The following is a 21381-nucleotide window of genomic DNA, read 5'->3' as shown; positions in this document are numbered from 1 at the left end:
TGTTGTACTGTTTTTACCAGATACTTTAAAAATAACTTAAGTGAACCTGGCTTATTTAATTATAATTACATAAACTATCCAGGTATGTTGTGTTATAATGAAATCAATTATTCACTGAACTTCTGTAATTTTTATCAGCTAATACTTTTTAGATACTATGTATCTGGAAGCTTTGCACACCTTTAATCTAAGAATATGCAATGTTTTATTAGAAATTATTGAAAGGATGCTACCTTTACCTCCCTCTGGAGATGTACAATTTAATTAGGTAAATAATATAGTCATAAAAAATTTAAAAAATAGTCAAGAAAATAATAGAAATCTCATAGTTCATGACTAATTTTAAAACCAATAAATGCTATCAGGAGTTTATAAAAGAGGGAGAAATCAATTTTGGTATGGTTTCACAGAAAGATGGAGTCTGAGTTAGAGTGAACTGAAAGGTATGGAAGAAGTAATGGAACAGGAAAATACCAAAGATTCTTGAGAAAAGATTACTTCAGTGAATAAATTTAGATAGTATGCTTATTTCATGGACATAATCTAGTGGCATTAGGTGATACCTAAATAGAATTAAAGAATGATTATAATCAGGAAATAAACATTTTAATTCTGCAAAGGCCAATTTTGTAATAACAAAAATGGAATTTTCAATAAGAAAAAGATTTTTTTTTAACATGAACTTGTGGAGTTGGAAGGATCCTTGTAAATCACCCAGCTTCAATCTGAAGCCCAAGGAAGAAATAATAGGTTTTCTTTGTGATTGTTTTATCCTCATTTTAACGTGGTAAGTCCAAACAATAATATAACTTGATAGGGGCTGGCTAGTGGCGCAGCAGTTAGGTTCTCACATTCTGCTTCGGCGTCCCGGGGTTCGCCCGTTCAGATCCCAGGTGTGGACATGGCATCACTTGGCAAAAGCCATGCTGTGGTAAGCATCCCACATATAAAGTAGAGGAAGACAGCCACCGACGTTAGCTCAGGGCCAGGCTTCCTCAGCAAAAAGAGAAGGATTGGTAGCAGTTAGCTCAGGGCTGATCTTCCTCAAAAAAAAAATATATGTATAACTCGATAGAACTTTTTTTTTGTTTTTTTAAAGATTGGCACCTGAGCTAACAACTGTTGCCAATCTTTTTTTTTGTTTCTTTCTGCTTTATCTCCCCAACCCCCCACCCCTGTACATAGTTGTAAATCTTAGTTGCAGGTCCTTCCAGTTGTGGGATGTGGGACGCCGCCTCAACGTGGCCTGACGAGCCATCCCATGTCCATGCCCAGGATCCGAACTCTGGGCTGCCACAGCGGAGCACACGAACTTAACCACTCGGCTACGGAGCCAGCCCCTCGATAGAACTTCTTACTGCATGTACACTTTAAGTTATTTCGAAACTTTCAAAATTTTCAAAAACAGTTTTATGCTAAAACTGCTACTACTACTCCTATATGATTATATGAATTCTATATATTAATTATATTAATTTGTGGTTATGATAATTGATTAAATCACTCGTTAGTCGGTAAACATTTATTGGGCCCTTGTTACATATCAAGAGATGTATTAGGCACTGATGATTCCAAAATAAACAAAATTTGTTACTGCAAAGAGAAAAATCACAGGGTAGTTGAGAGGAAGTCAAAATGATGTTTACTTGTCATCCATATACCTAAAAAAATACCATTCAATCATTTTTCTCTATATTTTAATTTAACAAGCCCATTTCTCTCAGTCTTCTCTACTGGGGTGCAAGAAAGACAAAGGAAATAAACAGATAAACATAGCTGATTATCAGCAAACACAATAGTCACACATTTAAAGGAATAAAAATGACACCCACTCTGAAGGGGTCTGTTCCTAGTACTCTAATTCTTACTTGAGTTGGAAGTCACCGTTTTCACAGCTACTCAGCTTTGCCCGATTTGATGTAGCTGGTGACAATGTGCCAGTTAAAACATCATCTGCACGTGTTGACAAGTGTCTAAGGGGGAGAACCAACTGTTTCAAATAGACCAAGATGACTCAGAAAGAACTGTCAGACAACCCTGTTCTCCAGAGGTGACACATCACCTGAACTACAAGAGACGTTAGATGACGTTTCTCCAAGAGGGAATCTTGTTCTGTTCCTGCCTGTTGTAGGGGATTCACTCTTGCAGTGTGACGAGCCAGAAACTAGAGTAAAAGAGGGTACTGAACAAGTGTAGGAGAGCGAGGTATATTTACTCCAACTATGTGCAGTATAAAATGAAAGAAATTAAGGTCATTTGTGTTACTGCCTTTTAATTCAAAGGAAGGGCTGATGCTCTAAAAAGGAGAGTCATGATAAAAACCACGTCTGAGTATGCACCCATCCTTTCTGAAATGCAGAGCTACAGAATTAAAGGGATGGAAGGGTCTATGAGAAATATCTCCTGAGCCTGTCTCTGGTTTTGAATTTGTTAGCATCAGAGCCTCTATTTGACTTGAGTCCTCAATTCACCTTGGCAGTTGTACAATTACATTCTCTCCTGTTTTCAGCATATTCTTTGCATCTACTTTGCAGAATGCAAGAAAATCAATCTTTGACTCACATTTTTGAAGGTTGTAGCAGTATCTCGCTATTTTCTCTTTCCAAAGTTTTTTTTCTTCTCTAGAAATCATTTTCTTTCCTTAATCTGTGGTGGGGTTTCACTCTCGATTTCATTCCGTTTTCTCTGTACACTGGTAATGTATTTCTAGCTGTCAGAAAATTAGAAAATTTAATGCAGTGGGTAGAAAGGAGATACTCCTAATCATTTCCTCATATAGCCTAAGTATATTAGTTCTGCAAAGAAGACTTTAAAAAAATAAACTTACTGCTGGATAGGATCATGCTTCAGACAGCCGTTAAAATGAAATCATCTTCTTTTCAGTATAAACATCTTAAATATTTACCAATTACCATCAGTATTAAAGCTCCAGTGATGGAAGACTTGCTGAGGGCTTAGACTGATCAAATAGTCAACCATAAAGGAAGGTTTGAGGCCTCTTCCTCCCCCAGCTCCATGGCTAAAGGTATATTTGTAGACAGTTGAATCAAGGATAGTTTATCAAACCTGCTCCACCGTACCAATATGTGTTTAAATAAAATAAACACAAAGGTAAAAAAGAAATGAGAAAATAAACTTTGTTTCTTTAGAAACTGTGAAAGTAGTAGGTTCAACATCATTATACCAAACCTCAATGTATGTGCATGGAGATATGTACACATTGACATGGGGAAGAGAATGCATTATGCATGAATGGAATATGTTTACATGTACAAATATAGTTGCTCATATTTAAGTTCATTTTCTCATATGAAATTCAGTAAAATTGAACTCTGCCATCTGGATGTTACATATTTTGGTTATAGAATTTACTATGGAGTTTGTCTTGAATCTATAAAATAAGCAAAAAGAACTTGAAATAATATTCACAATTTTTCCTTAAATTTTAAGGATGTACCTCTTGGGGTAAACTTTCCAAAAATATTATTTTAATACCAAACTTCTGTTTTATAATTTTCTTTATTCTAATTTCATGGCTTATCTTTTTATTTCCATTGAAACTGATACGTGTGGTTCTCAACTGATTTGTGGCTAATGCTTAATCTTGATATTCTAGTGGGCAATCTTGGTCTTGATCCTTTTCCTTTTTGTCAAAGGACTTAAAAGATACATGAAAATATATTGTATTTCTAATTTATCAATGGATAAAAATCTAATGATGCGATAAAACGAGAAATAAAATAAATCTAAAAGATGTTTCAATTGTTTAGTCACAATGAGAATCACAAAGAAAAAAAAGGATCTTTACCTAATCATCTCCATTTTTAGATGAGGGGAGATACAAGCTAGATAAAGTATGTGACTTGTGTAAGATATTGCTCATAGTTAGCACAAGAGCTGCAAATAGTACATGATATGGTTGTCCTTTTATTACACTTTATCCCTCAATTGGTCATTGTTGATCAGTTTCCAAGATCATGCATACACACACACCCCTCAACCACCTCCACAACCAAAGCCAAGTACAGACTGAGACAGAGAGATGGAGAAAGAAAAAGAGAGAGAGTACACAGCAGAGAGAGAGTCAGAGACGAGAGAGAAGGGAAGAGAAACACGCATACATACTTCCCTCAGCTCTGGGAACTTGTAAACTGCTAATCATTTTATTTCACACAAAGAAAACGTCCAGAAGGGCACACCCACAGATAGAGGCTTCTCACAATGGATAGAGGCTTTCATCATCATACATTCTCATCAATGACTTTCATTCCAGAATCCCATCCAATGTTGATATAATCCCGTGATAATGACTTTGAGAATAGCTCCCCGATGGGAGGGCCCAAAATTTGACTAATGCTTAACCTAGATATTCTTGAATTGTAGTTCTCACACAGGAGTACTAAATGAAACAACAATTTTGACTAAAAGACAGGTTTCCATTATGTTTACATATCATTGGGAAAGAACTTGTGTTAAGTTGATAGACTGGGTTTAAACTTATAAAAGATTTTAAATTATTGTTAAAACACACAGAAACTCTATCCTTTTGAAAATGTTATTGGTTGATTTTACTGAATGATAACAGAGGAAATGCAGATCACATTTAAAGTGCATTCTAATGACATTTAGTCCTCTGTAGCGATCCTAATAAAAATCAGTTAAAATTTCCGAAGTGCTGTCAGAGTAAGAAGATAAACCAAAATCTTGACCAGGGATTGAAAATAAAACTCTGCCTAATTTACTCAAAATCTTATCAATTTAAAAATCTGACATTGCAAAATTAAGAGATTTTTTTCTCTTATGTTTAAAAATGTTGATTTTAACATAAGCCAAGAAATAGTATTTCATTAGACAGCCAAGTAAGGAATTTTGGGTAGCTGCTCAAACACTCCTGGAGACAGTAGTTATCACTGCACATAAACCTGGACACTTTTTGATAAGCTTGTCCTATACTATATACTTTTTTAAAAAAAAAAATCCAATATTTTAAGTCATTTATAGGTTGAAACTTATTTTACCTAAAACATATATCTTGGTGATCAATAGATAAAATGCATTGAATTTATGTGGTAGATATTTGGTTTTCACTCCTTTCTCGAGCATAGAAAACATCTTGAAATATATGCTTTAAAATTAGTCCAAGTATTCACTTTTGAAATCTCATCTTTACTAGGATTTTCCTCGCACTGGAGATATCAAATGAGTGACATATTAGAAAAAGAGAATCCTTTTCAGCAAGAAAAACTAATGACGTGAAAGACTAACGTATTTATTAAATCACATTTTTTACCTATTTCTAGCTCCATGTGAATACTAGTCTGTATTGTTTTAGATATGTTTGCTTTAAAATTCATTAATTTGAATTAATAATTATTTACAGAAATGTAGTCCACATGGCATACATATGCAAATAATTAGAACAGTGCATTTTAACTCATTTAATTAGAATTATACTCGGAATGATACTTATTTTACTGCCAACAGACAAAATTTGAACGGAGTGGAGGAGTAAAGGGGTATAATTATGAGATTAGTGCACAACTCTTCCTGTCGGATGAGTAAAGTCATTGTGGGTCTGTAGATCCAGTCCGCTTAATAGATACCAGTGGTGCTTTTGTATATAGTCAATGCCCCATTGAGTTAATAGAAACACACTAGGGCCATGTTATTATGCAGATTACCTCATCAGCCATCCAGCGCTGGGCTATATGAGAACACTTGAGGAAACACAGTGGTAGCCGCACTTCATTTGCTCTCAGTGACCTATTGTTCTCAATGGTGTTCCATCAAAAATGAGCTCAGCTGGAAAAAGCAAAGGTTTAAGAGATTATTAGGTACTCAAACAAATTCCGTATCTAGTGCTGGGTAATTGGAGAATTGGTTACTATTAGTTGTCCCTCCAACTCAAAAAAAAAAAAAAAAACTGATGTATTAAAAAGGTATTGATGAGGTTAAAAAGAACCTTCATTTAACATTTATTTCAGTTCACCTTGAATTCCACTACCACTTTAATGCAATCAATCATTGAGACTCTGGAACATGAATTATGGCAATTTTCAGTGATTTTCAGAGAACCTAATATTACTTTCAATTTTTAATGTACAATTGACTCAAGCCACATTCATTACTTATAGGTAGAAAATTTGAGTACTGGCATAAAAGGAAACCAACTTTCAAATATTGTCAAATAAAGACTCTAAGTAGTTGCTCAAACTATCTGATGTTTCTTTTAATTAACATTCATAAACACATGAGAAAGAAAACCTCTGAGTTTTAAACTTAAATTAAAAATCAAGCTGTTTTAGTAGAGGGCAGGCATATTGCACACCAAAATATCCTTTGAGAATCACAGTTAAGGTTTAATAAACACTCTCCCCATTTCTGCTGTGGTGTGAGTTTCACTTTGCATATGCTGACCTTGGTTTAGGATATGGAAAGTTTGTTGTTAAACACACAACCTGCCATCAAGGTGGGCATCAGCTTTTTCAAAACAAGCCCATCCACATATTTCTCATTTTAGCAGCTTGTCTTTTCAGCTACCACACTACTATCCAGGGCATCAAACAAGGACATATGCAAAATAGGACTCTTAATTCTTGTGCAGATGAGGCTCTATGTAGTAGGTCTGCTCCGCAGGGCACTGTGGGGTCCTCCCCAACGTATCTTACCAGCTGCCACATCTCCCACGTAGATCAAATGTCCTTCCACCTGAAACAAAAGCACCTTTGCTTAGAGCTAGCCAAACAAACTTTACTCTTGCTTTCACATCACACCTAGAGATACTTGAAAGAGATATAAATAACTGCCATCACTCTAACTTATATTCATCTATTTTGTATTAGAAGAATACATACTTATACCTTTAACACAGGGAATTATATACTGATTATGAGCTCAGAGGTAATAACAGAGATTCTGACAACTGAATAGTCTGAACAATGGCCGAATGAGTGAATTGAATGGTTAAGGAGATAATATCTAAAGATGGTGCTTTGTTTCCATTTAATTCATACCTTCCTGTTCTGCCACCTTCAACTTAAGACTCAGAAGAAATAGTTGTGCTTTGTCCTCAATGTAGTAGATTTGCCACTATGTTACCAGACACTCTCAATGTTTCCCGTAGAATGTAATTCATCTTCATTGTTTCTGTGCCGACAGGATGGAACCTGCTTACAAATTTTACAGCTAGCAATACTTTTTATTGTTGTTCTGAAAGGGCTCCTGAGGGCTTTCTATTTTATTTTTAGGAACATTCTGAATTTTTTTCCCTTTTATGCTATACTTTTCACTATTATGAGTGATGACCCTAGAATACTGGGGAGGAAAAATAACCAACACCCACCAAACTCTGTAACTGTCATAAGTTTTAATGCAATCTTCCAATACTTTGATATATTGCAGGTGCTACCTTTTAACTGTATTATAGCTAATGAAGAATATCACAAGCCTTTGTGGAATGCTGACATTCCTTCAAACTAAGAAACCTTCAGGATGGCGCAAATATCTTTCAGAGGAAAAATGATATAATAAGGAATGTGATGTTTTTCTTGTGCTTTTAGGTATTGAATTAAAATTTTAGGCATCTAAAATGTAGTCAATTTTATGATGAAACTGTGAAATTATGTCACTCAATGTGATCTGTGATCCTTTACATGTTGTATTTTACTCCTACGATATCCCTCAGGCTTGATTATATTTGAAAGTAGTCAAAAAGAAGCCCAAGAAAACAATATAATGTGAACTCACTGTTAACAAGTATCTTTTGCCTGAATTTTAGGACTAGTTTATATGATTTCACAGGAAAAAATATTATTTACCAAACAGTAGTGGGAAGGGAAACTGTAGAAAAAACACATAGTTTGTAGCATTTAAAATGAAACTGAAAATGAAGGTGGCATTTTGTATGTTAACATTTTATGGACTTCTGTTTAGAAATCACCCTGGGAGAGGTCATTTGTCCTTGTATGAAAAATAGCGTGGGCAAACAAACACACACTGTGAAACTAATGGACTAATAGTTAGGTTGAAGATGGAGGTAGCCCATAATGTACCAATACACTTATTTTGTGTAGGAGAGACAGATTTGCTCTCTTATTCTCTCACATAATCAGGTTTTATACTAATGTTGAAATCCAGTTGTCAACTGTTTTGTAATGGTTTATAAAAAATAAATCCAATCCAAATCAGCATTCATAAACATCAATGCACATCCTGAAAAAGAGAGCTTTCCATATGTATTGATTACTAATTTTTTAAATGAGAGTTTGTAATTGCCCAGTATAGAAAATTGAATTTAACCAGTTTTAAAATCATTTTTGAATTTATGAAGGACTTTTTCCATCGTGCAAGCTGTGAAAAAAATATATATATACCTTATTATAATAAAATTGTGTCTTATTTCTATGTAAAAATAGCTATATGAAATCTAGTAAATTAGTTCAAACATTTTAAATACTTTATTTCCAGAGAAAGGGTAATAAAGATGCAGAAAATAATTAAAATCCTACCAAACATACCATACTGATATAAAAAGACCATGCTATTAACATTTGATAAAACTGATATTTTCCTTTAATTAGTAGTTTTGTTTAAATTAAAATTATTAATAATTTACTGCATGTTGGATTTGGGAAATGATAAAATTATCAGTGCGTTATCTTACATAATCATCAACTTAAACTCAGTTTTGGTAAGCAATTTAAGTCTATTGCTTACATTGTATCAAATTCTAATTTTAATTAGCATTACAATTTATGTTGCCCTACTCACAGTATATTACTGATGAATATTTTTATGCTAGTTGTAGAAGCAATACACTCATTCCATTTACTGTGACAATAAAATTAAAAATCTTGTGAGCTTTCTACATTGATAAACTTACTGCAAAATGCCTAAACGTATATGATATAGAGTATATTTGAAGGGCATTTCTGCTAATATCAAAAGGTATGTATACAACACAGAAGTTGTTTATAGTTATCTAAATTTTGTTTTCTCATTTGTAGAGAAGTTGTTGAGCATACAAGTGAGTTTTAAACAAAGTGTATCCTCAGCAATCTACTAAACATTGATCATGAGATAATTTCTATTCTTTGTGGTCTAACAGTGCAGGGGATAGACATCTGAGAGGAAGTAATCATGTGAGGTTGAATCTTTGCATGCAATTTAGCAATGGCCATTTTTACACATGCTGTCAACTATGCACCTATGTTTATGATTTACCTTCTTCCGTGAAGAGCCTGAAAGTGGCTGTAGTGGGTTTGAGAGGCTGCTGGTTTAAATTACTCAAAGAATTAATTGATAAATTGTTTCATTCATTTTGGCATCTGTGGCTAATCACTGTTAGAGTAGACAATGGACTCCCTACGTTCACTGGGAAAACACATTCACTTTTCCTTACAACTCTCCTTTCAAGGTTTATCTCCCTAACATTGCCCTGAAGAAATACTCAGATTCACAAAATCTGATTTCACCAATGTCCTCACTCAAGCCTTTTACTTTTCTGTTTGTATGTAGCAGTTCTCTCCACTTCTCTTGCTAGAAATGCTATCCACATTTCTCTTTACCCATCAGGATCGTGCCCGCTCACCAAAGCCCATCTTGGTGCAGCCTTCTTTATGACAGTTTGAGTGGGTCTTCTGAATGTATTTATCTTGCTTAAGTTGTCTGAAAGCCTGATCGTGTTTTGCCTGTCACACTTTGTGCTTCTTTTCTTTTCTTCTGAGAAGTCGTGAGTTCTGTAGTGGCAGGGAATATACCTTACTTATCTTTCTAATTTTTTTTCCTGCACAATGGTACAGAGGAATGGAAAGATGGGCCTTGGAGTACACACCAGGCTTGCTTTTCAGAACTGCCAGGCACTAACTTTGTGACCTAGAGCAAATAGCCCAAGCACTACACATCAGTCTCCTCATATGATAGTCCAGTCATCACAGGAATGCTGGGAGAGTTAAATAAGATACACGTGCTTAGCATATAGTTGTTCAGTGGGTAAGTGATTTGGCTGTAATTGTAGGATCTCCTTTTGCTCTTAAAAAATAGTCTTTAATTTACTCTAACTAGACCCAATACAATCACTGTTATGGTCCTGACGCACCATCTTTGCTTTTGCACTTTGTTTTACTTGCCTTTTGTGAAGAAGTTATGTTATTGTCTTTGACACAATGATGAATTTTAAAACTGTTCATTTGTTTTTCAGTGTGATCAAAAAGATTGACAAAAAAAGAAAATATCAGTGAGAAAGACAACGTTATATAATGAGAGATCCTATATAAGGGATGTGTAGAAGAGGCTTGAAGAAAACAGATTTTGGTTTATCAAAGACAGCAGTTGGAAGAGGAAGTATATTGTAGAAATTGATGACCTTGTCAAATACCTAAAGAGGAAGATTGTTTAAAAGAATGGTTTTCAAGCTAACCTTTAAAATTCAGGAGCTCTGTGAAGGGACTTTAGAGATTCTGTAAGGCATTTTAGTTTTAAATGTTTTACATGGTTTTAAGGCTGTAATTTTAAAAGTATTCATTTAAACATACTGTATTTTCAAATCATTAACACATTGGAGCTCACCAATAGTTCTTTTGTTATGGTGAATGGTTTTTCTTTTAGTAAATATTTTAATTTTTAATGCATAGAATTTATTTATTCTAATAAAGTTTCACTTTGTCTGTAGTATTTGTTGTTTTCCACACAAGTGTTCATTTAATAAGCTATTTTTTACTGCTTAAAAATAGTTTGGAAGCATCTGGTTTGAGAGTCGGTTGGAGGGGACACCCAAAAGGGAATATTGTTAGTCAGAGCGGACATCAATTTGGAGTGTATGTTTCTACTGAAGTTTTCTCCTGAGTCAGTTCTTGTTATTTGCAGTGGTTTTGTTCTATAAAGTCACCATAAGCACTGAATTAGCCAACACTGAATCATTGCTCCTTGGGGAAATACAGGGTTAGGTTTCTGTGAGCATCTGGTCACAATATTTTCATCAAACAATCAATACATAGCCTTGTTTTATGTGTGTTTCTGTTTAAAGGCACCTTATTTAATGTATATCATTGAATCATTAACATTGAACTCATGGCCAACAGCACCATAACTCATGCCCGAGCAAAGTTTATCCAACACATGCACTTTTTCCGTAAGGCACATCACAGCCCTTCTCTTAAGAACGCTAGACAGCACTTCAGCCCTATGCTTGGGGTCATTTCAAACAGTGAAATCACCAACAAAAAGCACGAAAATGCAAAAAATGTAACAGTAAGTAGACCTAGAAAGGACACTTGTTTATAATGTAAGAGCTGAAACAAGAAGGCAGAAAGTCACCTTGTTGAAGTTCAGCTGTGAACTTGGACATCAGGGAACTCAAATTTTCTTCTGCTCTGTGCATGAGTATGTGCATGACTAAAAAAGTGTGGTCATTGATTTTTGTGGTTACAAAGAAATTCTAGCAAGTAGGTGAATTCGCAAATACAGAATGGTGAATAAGGAGGACCCACTATACTTGCTTCCTAATGAAAGTGGGGGAGAAAAATCAGTGTTCACTTGACTTAGGTTGTTACTAACATGAGAAAATGCTATACACAGTCAATGACACATCTATAAATGTGCTGTTAGACTGAATTGTGTAAACTTGCCTTCGGCTTGTACTCTAGCCTTGTCACTCTAGTGTGGTCAATGGACCAGCAGCATGGACATCACCTGAGAGCTTGTTAGAAATGCAGACACTCAGGCCTCATCCTAGACTTACTGTATCAGGCTATGCATTATAACAATTTGTATGCATATCAAAGGTTGAACAGTATCCGTCCTGGCATGCAGTGAATTAATCTCTGATCAGTGCAATGGTGATAATAACGTGTGCCTTGTATGTCCAGGCAAAAATTGAATGAGGTAAGTTTAAATGAAAATTCAAGGTAAGCTCTTAAATGCAGTGGGCCTAATGGTGGTGGAAAGAGGGAAGAGCATTTCTATTACTTAGCTAAACATCTTTGTCAAAATGAAAGCTTTTCTACTTTTGATTTTATTTTCTAGGCATGATTTCCTTAAAATCCATTTTTTCAGCAGCAGCAACTCTTTTCCATTCTCTTTTTTTACTTTTGTCCCTATTCTAAAGTGTTTGTCACTTTCTACTATTACTTAATTACATTTAGAAAAAAAAGAGATGTGTTGATTTTTTTTCCAAAGAAGGTTTGCAACTAATAGAGGAAATTAGACTTAAGAATACCATTCTCAAGATCTTTGGGTCATATAATTTTTCTCATTAAAAACAAAACAAAAGAAATAAACAAAAAAACCCTCACTTTCATCTTAAAAGCAAGAGACAGCCACATTAGAGTTTCTTTAATGGATTACGGTGGTGTTAAATACCTTCATATTTTATTTCAGCCTTTTTGAAATGATTAAAAGAATATCTCTCTTTTTAAAAATATGTCAAAGAGATTTGCAATTACAGAATAAATCTCCTGGAAAATCAGAGGGAATCTGATATTTAATCTTATGTTTTCCAACTTTTCTTTGGGTAAGGTTAAAAAAAAAGAAAGGAAAGAAAAGAAAACCCACTCAAATCAAGTTCAAAATGCATCTGGTTATGAAGAGACCAAGAGAGAAGTAAAAAGGGAAAGGAGTGTTGTTTTCATTAAAACATTATCAAAGCTACTCAAAAAAAAAAATTGTTTCCATGTTAACGTGGAGCTCTCATGTGCTGCTGGATTCTAACAAGAGGATTTTCCTTCCTGCCAGTTGTTTCCGTTCACAATACTTAGCCACCTAGTGACTGATTTGTGCCAGGTGGAATTTTTCCAAGCATGCGATATTTACAATTCTCTATTTACTACTTCCTGGAGCCAGTTAGATAAAAATACAGCGGCAAATAGTTCTTTCTCCAGACAGGGGAATGTACTTAAGTATCTGAGACTCAAACACAGACAGAGCCCTAAAATGCATTGTTTCACGCACAAAAACCATCTTATTATGTTTTTATGAAGATGAAAAATATCATTGTATTAAATAAGCATAGAAGACTTGCCTTGGCTGTGAGATGAAAATCTAAAAAGGTTATCAACTGTATAAAGTGTCAGTAAAAATCAAAAGCGGTACAGAATAAATAGTAAAGTGTATATAAAATTGCCTTATGAGCACTGAGAGCACTTTCAAGAAATAACCTGAAATTGTCTCAAAAATCAGAGTTGAATGAAGAGTGATACTTAAACACGTCATTAACAGTCTCCTTATGTTGTTTTATTTTCGACACTCACAGATACACTGCAGGAAGCTGTCTAAATTGATGTATGAACTACCTACCTCCTGTTAGCAATGGGCATCTCTTAAATTCTACTTCTTAAGTATGCTCTTGAAATTTAGGCATTAATATTTTTATTTTTCAACCTTTTCATGCCTTCAAGGTTTTATAACCCTATTGATTTCAGTGCCAGGGAATCATTATGTTTTTTGAGGACCACTCACTTTCTACCAGTATGTAAGTGAGCTACAGTAAAAAATGTATTTTAAGGAAACCATACCTAGATCACAAGAAAAATCAAAAGAAAGGAAGGTAAAGGAAGGGATTTCATTGAATCTAGAATCAATAGTATTTGACCTTATCCAGCATTTAATTGATTGGCTCTTCAAATCTGTAAAATGGAGGATTACCCTCCCTGGTTAGAGAGGCTGCTTTACAGCCACTATGAACATGTGTATTGATCATGACTGTGCATTAGGTCGTGGTTATCATTTAATGGATAGATCAGAATGGAAGAATCCATTTAAATGTTCCACAGTGTTGTGATCTATCTGTAAGTTTCCAGATGTTTGTGATGATCAGTGTCAAGTGGCAGCTTTATTTTGGAATTGTAACCTACTGGAAGCATTTTCAGCAACTGGTTATAGAACGTGTTGTGCAGCACCAGTGACAGCATAGATTACTGTTACGGACTGAAAATTTGTGTCCCCCTCAAATTCATATGTGAAGCGCTACCCCCCAATGTGGCTGTAGTTGGAGACAGAGCTCTAAAGAAGTATTTGAGGTTAAATGAGGGCATGAGCATGGGGCATTGATGGGTAGGATTAGTGTCCTTATAAGAAGAGACACTAGAGAGCTCGCTCTCTTGCTCTCTGTCTCCACGGAACACAAGAAGAGACTTTGTGAGGACACAGTGAGATGGCAGCTGCTCATAAGCCACAAGAAGAGTCCTCAGAATGAAACCCACCTTGGTGGCACCTTGATCTTGGCCTTCCCAGCCTCCATAACTGAGAAATGAATTTTTGTTGTTTAAGCTACTATCTCATGGAAGTTTGTTACGGCAACCTGAGTGGACTAGTACTGATTTATAGGGTATAAAAAAGAATAAGTGAATGCACAGGCATGGATCATGTCAAACCTTTGAATTAGATAATTTACAAAGAGACAAAGTAGGTATCTTTGGTTGGAATCGCTATTAACGTGTCACTAAAGTTAAGAAGCTGTTTTGAGAATGTGTCCCTGAATAGCATCAATTCCAGCTTTGAGGGAAAGAATGCAATATGAAAAAGGAATGTATAAGGGGGAGCGAGTTTTTCATTTGGTTATGGGGAATTGCAGTGGGCTGAATAGAGAAGATATGGCTTAGAATATTGATTCAGTCAATTTTGTGCTTTATGATCCTGGGCATGTCAGTTAATCTCTTCAAAAGACAGTTTCTTCATGTATAAAATCTGGATAATAATATCCTATGTGGTAATTGTGAGGATTAAATGGGGTAATATCAACTAACTCAGCTCAGTGCTTGGTACCTAGCAGCGTTCAAAAATATGTGAGGATTTGGAGTGCTGTTCCCATTTTCTATTATTTCATAAATGTTAACCTGATTAAAGAAAATATTGTGCTTTTTAAGACAGCTATAAATCAAACATGTATCTTCTCCTTTTACCCATTACCTACTTTAGGTATATAGTAAATAACCAATTTCTTAGAAAGGACAGAACTAGCCTCATGACTGGTAGCTTTGGGTATTGTTAGCGGTAGGAGATTCCTGATATGAAGACATAAAATGGGCAAGTTCCTTTTCCACTCTTACTTCCTATCATAATCCCATTTTCTTCTAGTCTTCTAAAGGAACTTGTCCAAGATACGCCTAGCCAAGCTGGGCTTGTCTGACAAAATTTGGCTACGGTGCCAGAAAGGATAATTTTAATAACTAAATTATAGGGTTGTAGAGAGGGTTAAATGAGAGAATACATGTGACGTGTTTAGTATTGCATCCGGCCTGGAGTAATTTCTTCACAATTGATTATTGCTGATACAGTTATTATTCATTTCTATCGTTATTAATATTATAATGTTTATCCTATGGGTTACATAGTCCATCTTCTTGGTAATGTACAGTTGGTCCTATATTCTTTGGAACAAAATAAATGAGAAAAGATTAGCCATGAAGTTTGGTAAGAAGGCAAACAGCATTTTGGTTTATAATATTATTTCTAAATCTATTAAGTAACATAGACATTCTCAGTGATCCAGTGAGTAAAGTGAGATGGAAGCTATAGGAGAGTTGTGAAGAAAGGAATGACATAATCTGACATAAATATTAAGAGATTCACTCTGATTCTGTTTGAAAAATAGGTGCAGAAGGCAAGAAGCAGGAAGCCCAGTTAGAAGGTTATTGCAATAATCCAGGGAGGAAATGATGGCAATTTGGACAAGGGTGTTGTGAGAAGAGTCAGATTTTGGGTTTCTCATGAAGACCCACAGAACGTGGTTGTGCATTAGATGTGGGGTGGAGTAAAAGTCATATGAAATAACTACAAGATTTTTGTCATGAGACACCAGGAGGATTGATTTTTCATTGACTGAGAGCCAGACAAAGGAAAACTGAGACTAGATGAGATTTCTTCTACAAGGAATATTGCTAGAGAAGAGATGAGGTCTGAAGAGTAAGGACTGTGCCCTGTAAGGCTCCGAGGCTTAGCAATCATAACAAAGAAATTGGAGAAAGAGTGCGCAATGATGTCAGAGAAGAACTCCAAAAGTGTTTTCTCAAAGCCAAATGAAGAAAACACAGAATTCCGCAAAAAAAGATGTGATCAACTGTGTCCAATGCTGTGATGTCGAGGGTTGGAATTACTGGAAGATTTCAAGCCTATATAATTGTGAAAATATTGTTGCTTTTGATATGTATTGGGAGTCAGAAAGAAGAAGTTTGGGGCAGACGCTAACGAACTTGTGTTAGACAAGTTGAAATCGTGGTATGAGTGAGACATCACGTCAGCTATATTTGACCTAAACTATGAGTCTGGAGGTCAGAGCGAGGTCAGGACTGGAAGTTATAGGTTGATTATCATGTAAATAGAGATTATGTCGAAGCTGTGGGATTACATATTATCAGTGAGCATATAGTGTGTGAAGTGACCAATGGAAGTTTCTTGGGAATGCCTAACATTGAAGGGTAGGATAAAGAAGATTTAAAAGGAAAGAGGGGCAGTGAGAGCAAAACGGACAGAACCAGAACTGTATGATATTTTTAAAGTCAAACATGTCCTTTGACTATATAAATCAGTAGTGAAAGGCAATCGGGGTATTAGTAAGAGCCAGTAGTTCCCTAGCATTAACCCTTCCTACCTTGTAAGACATGTACTTCCATAGGCTCCATTCTCTCAGCTTGTAACTGGTGTCTGATCTTTTCCTTCTTCAGCCCTCTTCTGTTAATCCAGTTAGCAAAGCTTCCAGTACGCACTAAGCCAGGTAAAGGTGGCATGACTGCTAATGGGAACTCCTGTTGGTAATGCTATCTCCTGTTGCTCCAAAGCCACTGGTGCTCTCATCAGCTGCTGTTGAAGATGTTGGCACTTGGTGCCCCTGGCACATCAGATGCTAGGAGCCCCGCCAGGCCTTCGAGCACTGCTGCTGTGCAAAGAGTTCTGGATGTGCCAAAGCTATGACACATTTTCTGTCTCCTCCAAAGCACAATGCCACACTTTGAGACAAGAAGGAGGAAACTCCTGTCACCTTCTCTATATTGGTCACGATCGTTTCTGCTTTGGGTCCCAAATATCTGACACCAATAACTTGTCATCTGTGAGAAAACGGAAACTAAGCAGGAGAAAAAATGAGTGAAAAACACAGTATTATCATTTAAATCATTACTTCGCTCCAACATCCAAGGCAGGCATTCATAAATTCATTTCTTCAGCAAATATTTATTGAGAGCCTAATATGTGCCAGCATCTTTCCTCCAGCAAACACCACCTGCCGCTTACCATATGATGAGGTGCTTTCCTCATGTAGCTAATCTCAGCCCTGTAGATCTCTGGATCTATGCTTGACAAACTCTCAGTATTTCAGAATCACACCATTGCAGTTTCTGATTTAGGAGGTCTGGTGTGAGCCCAAGAACCTGTTTTCCAGATAGGCCTGATGTGCAGATACGTTTGGTCACCACTGCTTTGGGCATCCCATTTATGCCTGAATCATACTTTTGCACAAGGCTTACATCCCAGGCTGAAACTCCTAATGCACAAGGAAAGAGGAAACTTCCAAGTATGATGAGCTGTATGAGTGCTGGAGGGAGGACAAAGAACGCGGCTGCCAGGAAATAAAATGTAACTAGTTGATGTGGACGTCAGATGTGACCTTGAAAAAATAATTTCAGTCAGGAGGAGGGTGTTGATCGCAAGGATTTAAAGGGTGATATGGAAGTGGAATCTATTAGGCATTAGGCTATTAATCATTAGAGAAACTTGGTAGCAAAAAGAAAGGTAAATTGCAAACACATAAGCACTTGAGAGATACAGCAATGAGGTTAGGGAAAGTGTTCTTTTTCTTGTTGAGTTTTGTTTCTTGTTTTATGATGGGGGGCAGTTATTATACATTTCGACAATGGAAGGAGCCTGCAGATGGGGAAATTGAATGGAATTGTGTCTGTATGGTCAGGGAGGGGGGCATGATTTACTGACCAAAATCCACTGGTGTGCTGGCAAGCCGGCAAGATGCCAGGACAGAAAAAGAGGTAAAAGAAGGGCCAGCCCTGGTAGCCTAGTAGTTAAGTTTGGCACACTCTGCTTTGGCAGCCCAGGACTCGGTTCCCAGGTGTGGACCTGTGCCACTCATCTGTCAGTGGCCATGCTGTGGCGGTAGCTCACATACAAAAAGTGGAAGAATGGCAACAGATGTTAGTTCAGGGCGAATCTTCTTCAGAAAAAAATAAAAAGTTAAAGAAAAAAAAGAGGTAAAAGAAAATAGGCAAAAGATTAGGGGCAAAGCTGGGGATAGGTTCTTTCTCTGAGAGATTAACAAAGAAAAGAAATGAGTGTAAAGGAGAAAAGATAAAGAAAATAAGGGTTTCGGTAGATTCAGTTAAATAGCAGATGGTGTCATTTGCCGAAAATGAGGTGTTTAGGCCAGAACTGAAGCCCTAGGAGAAGCTATCATGTTGAATTCTCCCATGAGTCAATAAGCGATCGTTAAAGGAATGGTTGACCACCAGGGAAGGTCAAGTTGAGGTGGAACAGCACAGATTTGTAGAAGAGCCTGTCAACACCAGTTTCCAAATTGCTCCAGCGATAGTTGTCAGCTCAGGAGAGAAGCAGGGAAAGCAGAAGGTTGAGGCCTTTGCAGGCGGAAAGATAAGCAAGGAGGGCAAAGGTCAAAGTCTACAGAGCTAGGCTTTATAAGGTCCTTGTAGGAGAACCTGAAATGGCTGAGCACGGGGTAAAGGCTGGGCAGGAGGGCAGGTGGGGCCAGAAAGGAGTTAATAAACTAGGGAGTAGGAAGTGCCTAAGGCACTATAGGTCTCAGTTAGGATGAATACATTCAGTAGGGCCAGCCCAGTGGTGCAGCAGTTAAGTTTGCATGTTCTGCTTTGGCAGTCTGGGGTTCGCTGGTTCGGATCCTGGGTACGGACTTCCGTATCACTTGTCAGGCCATGCTGTGGCAGGTGTCCACACATAAAGTAGAGGAATATGGGCACAGATATTAGCTCAAGGCCAGTCTTCCTCAGCAAAACAAACAAACAAACAAATAAGCAAAAAGAGGATTTGGCAGCAGATGGAAGCTCACAGCTAATCTTCCTCCAAAACAAAAAACAAGAATACATTCAGTAGACACAAGACAGAAGATGGTGAATTTTGTTTGTAGATAATTTCAGAAGTCAAGTTTTTTGGTGGTGGTGCAATACTGAGTGGGACAATTATTTTTGCCTATTTTGACATTTCTTTTGGTCTCTAATTTGTGTGTCAACCATAGCCTAAGGCCTGAAATGCTTATACATTCGAAGTACACTGAGTGATAAGGAAATTGTAACTGTTAAAGATACTCTTTTCCATCTAAACAGAGAGACTCACTAAATCTATTAAAATTCAGGATGTAAATGCAAAATACTATTGCATTCTATTTGTGTATTACATATGTTCAGAAACATGAATACATTAAAATGCACTTGGTATGCAACTGAACAGGAGCTTTAATATATTTTTCTTTGGAGACATTCTTAAATTTCCTGTGCCAGGTACATTTTATATCAGTGTATAAAATTTATATAGCTAGCTGTAACTTATAATTGTAATACGTAGTACATTTTTAGCTGTAAAGATGTGTTCTTTTGACACAAAACTGCCCAAGGCCTGAAAGAGTTAATGTACCCCCATAATCCTAAATTTAATACAGTGAAATGACTTTATTTGGGGAGAAAGCATTTTTCTTTTCACTATTCTTTTTTGCTTTTGTTATGAGCCTTTCTGACTCCTATGCATTTCTTTAGAATTAGTAAAAACATTTCTTAGGGCGTTTGGGTTCATTGATTCCTAGAGTTGGGAGATGCCATTTGCACTCATCTCGGTTAATTCATTTTAAGGATGAGTAAAGCCATGCCAGGGCAGGTTATTCGACACATCGCCAGGGAGGGGAAGAACTGGGACTGAAGGCAAGGGCCCCTAGCCAGTACTTTCTGCACTGTGTAGCGCATGCATTCTGTCTCATTGGGGAAGGTATTTTAGAAATAAAACTCCCATTTCTGCGTTTCCATAAGTGTCCTTCCAGAAACTCAGGCTGCCCCACCAACCCCAGGGGCCATGTTGCGAGTCATTGCTGTAATTGCTGCATTATGATGGATGGCTGTCAACCCCTGATACTAATGCAGAAGGTTTCACCTCTTCCAAAATGAGCCTCTTCACCTTGCTTTCAAAACTGAGGGGGGATATGCCAAACTTTTATCACAAAAGGTTATTTCAACAACTACATTTTCTACTTGCTTGGAGCTCGCACACACAGTGCACACAGTAGACTCGTTTCTGTATGCACATAAGTCCCTAATCAGGAATGAATCTTTCGGTGGTCATGTGCTCATCATGGGAGATAACCAAAGGTGAATACTGACAGGAGGCTTATAATTTCTTCCTCTTTGGGGACATTTGAGAGCAATCAAGAAATGTCTGCTGTTTTGTTCCTACCTCAAGAAAAGGAAAATGCTTCATATTAATTGAATGCATTTGGCTCGGCAGTGTAAGTGTGACATATAGAGATGTGCCAAACCGCCTGAAAATAATTTGGGTCATCTGCAAATCACTGCGCCTGCCAGTTTGCCGACAGTTCCTGGTCCTTGTGGTCTGTCACATTCCTTTCCATTAGCTGTTTACCATCTGATGAGTGGAAGAGGGCACTAATTTATTTTTTGAAAACAGATATCCTGTTTCATTGATGTTTTCTCCCCTCCAAGCTTATGGTTGTGCGTTGTACACTTCAATATCTTTGCAAATGCTCACTAGGATTTTTCTCGTAAACAGGGAGTGTTATAGTGAATGAGAGAGAAGAGCATTTTTTTATGTCGGCCTGGTCTGCTCTATCGTATTGAAATGACAATTGTTTTTAGATTAGCTCACCCTCAGGATATGCTTCAAGACACCTGAGGGAGTCTTTATGACAGTGGACATGGCGTATCTTTGTGGACGGGACAGCCGGCAGCTTTCCTGCTCTGTGACTGAGGTCCAAATCAGCCTTATGCTCCTGAGTTTACTGGAAATTCAGGGTAAACCTTTTATTTACAAACAGGGAATACTTGCCAAGATGGAATAAAAAAGCAACTGATTAATCAGCAAGCAGCCTTCATCTTGAAGGGCCTCGCTGCCTGGCCCTTTTCAACGTTCGGGAGATTGGCCTTGTGTGAGAAGGATGTAGTGTGGAAATGCCTTTGATAGCTCCGTGATTGAGTCTATCATGCTTTGGAAAGGGACAGGACTGGGTTTAAACAACCCTGCCTGATAGAACACAGAGTGTGCATGGCTGGAAAAAAAATTACCTCATTATAGCTCAGTGCTGTTGCCCTTTGGAGTAAAATGAGAGAAAAGCTTGCTCTGGTACTTCTGCTGATAAAATTCACTTTCTGGAACACAACCAAATCCCAGCATATATCATCTGAGAGAAATAAA

General features: G+C 36.9%; 1 protein-coding gene across 12 annotated transcripts in view; it reads left to right on the top strand.

Moving 5' to 3' along the window:
• The window catches only part of PCDH9 (protocadherin 9), an 881206-nt gene that overhangs the window by 816533 nt on the left and 43292 nt on the right, over positions 1–21381 (top strand). For 2 of the 12 annotated variants that reach the window (XM_070240341.1, XM_070240340.1), the window contains exon 5: positions 10199–10218. The exons of the other annotated variants lie outside the window; for them this stretch is intronic. In XM_070240341.1, coding sequence (XP_070096442.1) covers positions 10199–10203 — 5 coding nt within the window. In that variant the 3' untranslated portion in view covers positions 10204–10218. Of the gene's footprint in view, positions 1–10198; positions 10219–21381 lie in introns of those variants that run through there. 12 annotated transcript variants of the gene reach the window in all.

Source organism: Equus caballus, chromosome 17, assembly GCF_041296265.1.
Source record: "Equus caballus isolate H_3958 breed thoroughbred chromosome 17, TB-T2T, whole genome shotgun sequence".
In the NCBI taxonomy this organism is placed as follows: Eukaryota; Metazoa; Chordata; class Mammalia; order Perissodactyla; family Equidae; genus Equus; species Equus caballus.
The sequence above is the reverse complement of the archived record's forward strand: the minus strand, read 5'-3'. Positions and strand labels throughout refer to the sequence as shown.